The 7500-nt window shown below is 32.0% G+C and overlaps 1 protein-coding gene across 1 annotated transcript in view; it reads left to right on the forward strand.

Annotated features, from left to right (window-relative positions):
• Window positions 1–7500, forward strand: part of LOC137642642 (DE-cadherin-like) — a 148963-nt gene that overhangs the window by 47788 nt on the left and 93675 nt on the right. The window contains exons 8-9 of the mRNA XM_068375394.1: window positions 3550–3639; window positions 4840–4954. Coding sequence (XP_068231495.1) covers window positions 3550–3639; window positions 4840–4954 — 205 coding nt within the window. The remainder of the gene's footprint in view (window positions 1–3549; window positions 3640–4839; window positions 4955–7500) is intronic.

Here is a 7500-nt window from a genome sequence, read left to right on the forward strand (position 1 = left end):
ATAATTAGCATTGATACGTTTTTATATCTACGGCCTCCTCCCCCTTCTGCCTCCACCCACTACCAGCTCAAGTCACGTCACTCCAAAGGTAAATAAAATTTAATTTTTCCTTTACAGTACAGTATATAATTTTTATTTATATATGTAATGTTATTCAATTATATACTGTACAGTACTTGTATATTATATATAAGTATACTGTAGTACAGTGCTTACTATACTATTTTGTTACGTACTAATTTTCAAGGTTTTTACCTGGGATTTTGCACGCATTAGCTATTTTATTGCCTGCCATACGACATTTTCACTATACGATACCAAATCCAGAACGAATTAATGTCGTATAGTGGGGGTCTACTGTATATATATATATATATATATATACATATATATATATATATATATATATGTAGCTAGATAGATAGATAGATAATAAATAGAAATATGTACGTTTATATATATATGTATATATATATATATATATATACATATATATGTATATATAAAAATGCATATATAGTATATATATAAATATCTATATATATATACATATATATATATATATATATATAATATATATATATATATATATATACATACATATATATATATATATATATACACTCACACACACACACATATATATATATATATATACATATATGTATATATATATATATATATATACAGTATATATATGTATATATATATGTATATATATACATATATATATATATATATATGCATACATATATATGCATATATATATATATATATATACATATATATATATATATATATATATATTTATATATATATATATATATAAATGCGTGTGCAGGTGTGTAATATTATGCAATAATGTTCTTTTGAAGGAAAATTGTGGAGGGCTGAATATTTTCATCTGCAAGAAGACTAATGTAAATGTTTTACCCTCGAAAGGGCTCATAATTCAAAAAAGCCGAAATAGGGTAGGACTAGGTTCCTCTCTCTCTCTCTCTCTCTCTCTCTCTCTCTCTCTCTCTCTCTCTCTAATTGATTTGCTTGGTTATTGATGTTGTTTTGAAGAGGAAATAATTAGTTTTTATAATTTTTCTTATCTTAGGAAAATATGGTAATTGAACTGTAAGGTGTGAGTAAAAAAATAAATCGGAAAATGTCCTCCTTCTCTGTCTCTCTTAATTTCTTACGCTGAAACCAATCTCACTTGTTTTTGTATTGATATAAAGTTCACCTTTATTTTACTCAGATCACTTATTCAATCATATTCTCATTATAGGACCATACTAAACCATCTTTAATTCTCAACCGAGTTACCTTTGTCAGTGGATTATTTATTCAATTAATAATTGACAGAGTTTCCCCAAAAGGATGCAACTGTAATTGCATCCTTTTGTGGAATATCAGTGAACTGGAAAACTCATAGGTTGAAAAAAAAAATGACAAGAAATGGATGAGAAATATACCTATTGATTTACTTCTATGACTAAGTTAGAGGTTACTTACCTCTTCAGCAAAGAACTTTGTGGAAACATAATAATTATTTACATTCTATGTTTTGAGGCTTTCATAAGTACTGTAAAAAGTGCTGAACTCTAAAATAGTTTCTCAAAGTTGAGGTAGATTCCCCAAGTATCGGAATCTGTTATCGCCAACGACCAAATTAATCGTTCTCTGGAGGAAAACGTGGGATTGTCCATGGGAAGGATGTGTGTCCCTCCTTCAGCCCCTACCTTCTTCTACACTATTCAATTCTCGTCTTCCCTCACACTATTCAGAGCCTAGATCATTGCCTCCTTTAGTAAGGTATTATTTTTCCAAGTTCATTCCCTCTCAGACCCCGTTACTTCTCCTCCCCTTCTACTAATACTACTACTAATACTAATTCTACTATTACAAATAGTTGACTAAAGAGGCTGCACTTAAAACAAGAGCATATAAAGACCACACACTGATTCCAAGGCAATGATCTCTTACAGACACACTCAAACACCAAACATGTTTATAAAGAGTGCCACTAATCTACAGTATTAGTGTGTCTTTTATAAGAAGGGGCATGGAATCTAAAATCCTTTTGTCCCAAGTTGAAATATTTTATCTCACTCAGTGGAGAAAATGGTCTGTAGATAGCTTAAATAGCCAATAACTGTCACAATTTTACTCCGGTAGAATGCCGACAAATAAAACGAGTAGCGCTCTTGCTTCTCTCGGTTTGAAAACTTATATTAAAAAAAATCAGATAAGAAAAATAAATAAGATTTGCTATGTGTACATGGCGTGCTTAGGAAAGCAGATACAAGTGAGGGAAACTAGATTATGTGGTAATCAGAGTTGATGGAACAGGAAAAGGATAGATATAATGGTGAGATGGATCGTTACTAGGGTTAAATCTAAGCATTATTTTTTCCTGAAACAAAAGAAAAGGTAAATAATGTAGTTCTGTTTGGGGCTAAATATTTCAAATTTAGTTGTAAGCGAAGGTTAGACTAGCGAATTGGTGAAAAACAAGTGAGGTTAGAATAAAGGGAAAAAGTAAGAAGGAAAGGTTGAATGTGCAGAAATCGAAGGAATTTATGTTTACAATATAAAAAGCAGGTATGGGGTCTCTGATTCCGCATGGAACTTTTAATACGAAACACTACATGGAAGTAAAGTAAAATATAAAGTTTTATAGGGAAATAATGGGACTTTAAACTGCAGGAAAGGACAAAAGAGCTCATTTTGGCAGGGTATTCAAGAGGATGAATGAGGTACTTACCTTAGTCATGGATTAAGTACGTTAAAAAGGTGGGATGAATTTTACAAGTAGTTATGGATTGAAACAGTTACTTTAGAGAAATCAAACACATGTAAATACATGGAACAAGTAATGGACTAAAAAATCTTAGAATATAATAAGAAAAACGAAAAAGTACTCTGAGGAGAATGCCAATGAATGACGATTTAGTGAAAATTTTAAAGATTTGTGGAATACGAATTATATAGAGTGGTGGGTGTGAATGATGTAAAAATGTAAAAGTTACTGTCAAATGGAAAATGAGTAGTAAGGCAATCAGATTATTAGTAAATGGGAAAGGAGTATAGTAGAATATCAATTGAATGGCTTGGCCTTTTTTAAGCACATAATCTATGTTAATTTTCGTCTTTTTTTTTATTTTGTTATCATAATTCATATTCTTTCGTAGGGCAGACATAATACTGGAATTCACGGTTTACTCTTATAAAAAAAATTACCCTGTTACTACGTCTTAAAGAGTTTGATGTTTTAGATTTACACATTTTCTCTACAAATTCGCCAATCCCTAGCTAAGTTAAGAATGGTTCGGTACATGAAGAATGTTTCAATTTACGTATCACTTGAGAATTTTGAAGAATTATCTACCGTATATGTACTTATCAGGATTTTGATTTTACACAATTCTCAAATTTGATGCCTATCATTGACAACGGCACTTTTTCCTTTATTAAGTATCATCTGCATACTAAATTCGTCTCCATGATTAATCTTTGAAGTTCCTTTTCCCAAGATTCCTTTATTTTTCCTTTTAGGTCTAATCTGGCAGACAGCTCGCTTGTTTACTTCACTCTACTGAACGGCAACACTCCAGATACTAATTCCGATGGGACGTTTGCCATCAGGTGAGTAATAACGCTCAATGGATAACATGTTCTTTGTTTGTTAAAAGCATAACTACATACCTATTTATTCTTGTGTTTAATAGATTATTACTGTTGGAAAGATAGTAGATATATAAAAAAGAATATGTCTAAATTTTCACCATTATAGGAATACAAGGATGACACGTTAATATAATTCAGATTTTGAAAATTTCTCTGCTATTTTATATTTTTAAACTCGGAAAGGGTAACCTCTCTCTCTCTCTCTCTCTCTCTCTCTCTCTCTCTCTCTCTCTCTCTCTCTCTAAGACCAGAAGAAATATGCTTGTTGAATTATTCATTTATTGTAATATTTAGTTCAATAGCAAAGTGCATTATATTTTGGGTGCTTCAAGAAAGTCTTGAAAAATTATTCCTCAACTTTGATATGATAATCCAGAAAAGATGAATTTTATCCTTTTTGACTTATTGGGGTACCTCTTTAATGGGAGAATAAATTATTTAGCATTTCGTTCATTAATATTTTCACTTCTTTGCCCACTTTTATCTGGAATATTAATGTTTAGTGACACATGATATATAGAGGCAATTTGGATTGTATTTTGATAATTTGCCTATCGATCCGTAGAATAAAAAAGCTCAGAATCTCATACATTCATAATGGAGAAAAAATTGTTGTTTCTTGAATGATTATTTATTCTTTTATTTTGTTAGGTTATGAATTTAGTTCAGTCCGTTAAGGGAACACACTGTCAATACATTTGAATTTGTATGTGCGGGTCTTTAATTTTTCTATTTTTTACTATTTCTGAAAGATTTTTAATTATTATAGTAGTTATGGAGTTTTTAACCAATGATCTACATGCAATAAAATCAATATTCTAGTTCTGATTATGAAGTCTGGTAACTATTTGCAACAGTGCAGTCCTAGAGTTTTTATAAACATCATAGCAATTTACCGAAATTTTAATTTATGAAAATTAGTGCCAGCTTATTTACTAAATCAAATTTAATGAAGTCTTGGGATTATTTTAATGACAGTAATGAACATTTGGAACGATTTCTAAAGGTGAAAGAAGACTGGTAATTAAATAAGATAATAAATAACAAGGTTTGCATTTCACTGACTTCATTCGCAAACAACCCTGGTGGGCTTATGGTGAAGAATAATACAGTGATTCTCACATTACTCTGATAGCTATATCTTACTGGTGTCCACAGACGACAGGAGCATTCGGGGGAGTGTCACGATAGCACAGGTGTGACGGTTTTTGTCGCCTCAAGGAATTTGGATTTTGAGACCATCCAGGAATACACGCTGACGATCCAATTAATTGTGAGTATTATTAACACCTCTCTCTCTCTCTCTCTCTCTCTCTCTCTCTCTCTCTCTCTCTCTCTCTCTCTCTCTCTCTCCAGCAAAAGACACAGATGTGATCTATCTAAATTTTGTAAAAGCCTTTGACAAGGTAGACCATAATATATTAGAGAAAAAAATGAGAAAGCATAATATTGCAGGAACGATAGGAAAATGGGTAAAAGAATTCCTGCAAAACAGAAAACAGATAGCGGTTGCAAATGACGAGAAATCAGATGAAGATCAGGTAATATCTGGCGTGCCACAGGGTACAGTATTAGCTGCACTGCTGCTTGTTATTATGATCTCACACATAGACTGTGATGTTAAAATATCTGTAGTGAGAAGTTTCGCCGATTACACAAGAATAAGTAGAGAAATTACTTGTGATGAAGATAGGAACCTACTACAAAGAGATATAAAGCAAATATATGAATGGGCGGAGATAAATAGGATGGTATTTAACTCCGATAAATTCGAATCAATAAATTATGGAAACAGAGAAGGAATGGTATATACATATAAGGGACCTAATAACGAGACAATCACAAACAAGGAAGCAGTTAAAGACCTTGGTGTAATGTTAAATAGGAATATGTTATGCAACGACCAAATAGCAACACTGTTGGCTAAATGTAGAGCAAAAATGGGAATGCTATTCAGACACTTTAAAACAAGAAAAGCTGAACACATGATTACGCTTTACAAAACTTATGTACGTAGTACACTCGAGTACTGCAATGTGATATGGTAACCACACTACCGAAAGGATATTGCACAAATTGAGAGTGTTCTAAGGTCCTATACTGCTAGAATAGAAGAAGTTAAGGACCTTGATTAGTGGGAAAGAATGCAATTTTTAAAACTATACAGTCTAGAAAGGAGAAGAGAACGCTACATGATAATACAAGCATGGAAGCAAATCGAAGGAATTACTGAAAACATCATGGAGCTAAAAATATCAGAAAGAGCAAGCCGAGGTAGATTATTAGTGCCAAAAACTATGCTAGGAAAACTGAGGAAGGCGCACAGGACATTAATCCACTACGCAGCAGTATCGATAATGCAATGACTATTCAATGAGCTGCCAGCTCATCTAAGAAACATATCAGGAGTGAGCGTAGATGTGTTTAAGAATAAGCTCGATAAATACCTAAGATGCATCCCAGACCATCCAAGACTGGAAGATGCAAAATACACCGGAAGATGCATTAGCAACTGTCTGGTGGATATACGAAGTGCCTCACACTGAGGAACATGGGGGAACCCAAACATAAAATAAGCAATGTATACCTTTTTATTGTATGCTAGTCATTTACCTGATAATTGACATCCAGTATATCATATCCAAATATATTACATAAAATTTTAACTCTCTCTCTCTCTCTCTCTCTCTCTCTCTCTCTCTCTCTCTCTCTCTCTGTTTATGTCTCCATCATCATGCATGTATGGGGAGGTAAAATTTGGAATGTGAAAATTAATAAGTTTTAAAATTTCTTGTTTTAATGCTTACATAGAGAATTTGGTTAAAAAACGTTGAAATAAGATTTAACAACCGGAATAAAAAAAAAATATCTGATATTTAGATTCTTTTATGAGAGGTAATGGCAAGAAAGCTTTCTTCCCATTAAAGCATTTTATATTAATTACCACTGTTCCTTTCCCTCTACTGTCAAAGCAATTTCCTTCCGGTTTAAACCATAAAAGCACCTTTAATTATCTTTCCTATGGGCGTGTGGCATCTACAAATAAACGCTAAAAATTTAATTTGAATTACTAACATTTACATACTGGTTTTATCTATTCACGTAACTCATAACTATGAGGGACTTTTTCTTTTTCTTTTTGCTTAAGAACATTTTTCGTTGTCCTTTTTGAAAGCGGCATTTCGTTTTGTTGGAGTTCTAATCCAATGAGTATTATCAATGCTGCTCTGTATTTCTTCAAAGGATGTCAGTCTTCTATTTTTAGTCCTATGCGCGAATTAGGATCCCAGGTCTGAGACATATTCTGAGGTCACTCATTACCTGGATTCTTCAATTAAGGTTGAAAGCGAATTTGTTCCCTTAGGACAATTATAACTATTTTGGACATAATGAAATATAGAAAAAAGGAAAATTATGACGTTATTCAGGTTGTCAGTTTATATATGGATCAGATTTTATAGAATATCTATACATATTTTTACATTTAGCCGATTCCACTTTTTATTTTGGCGAAGGCTAAAACTATGTAGTTGATTTTCAATTATGTAACTTTAGTCTACCAGTTGGTAAATCATTAGAAACAATGTTTATTAATGACGCATACCGCTTTTAAAAAGGAAATATTCCCCAAAACTGGTATATTAAGATAATAGTTTTAAATGCATTAGTCAGGAAAACTAAAAAATAAAGAGTGTAGTGAAATGAGTATCGTAAAGAAGGATTTTTAAGAAAACTTTGTTGTTTAATCATTTTCCTGTGAATTACAGTAATGAATGTCTGTAAAGCTTCAGTATATTAAAATAAGTCCTTACGTCATGT

Source organism: Palaemon carinicauda, chromosome 6, assembly GCF_036898095.1.
Source record: "Palaemon carinicauda isolate YSFRI2023 chromosome 6, ASM3689809v2, whole genome shotgun sequence".
NCBI classification, from domain to species: domain Eukaryota; kingdom Metazoa; phylum Arthropoda; class Malacostraca; order Decapoda; family Palaemonidae; genus Palaemon; species Palaemon carinicauda.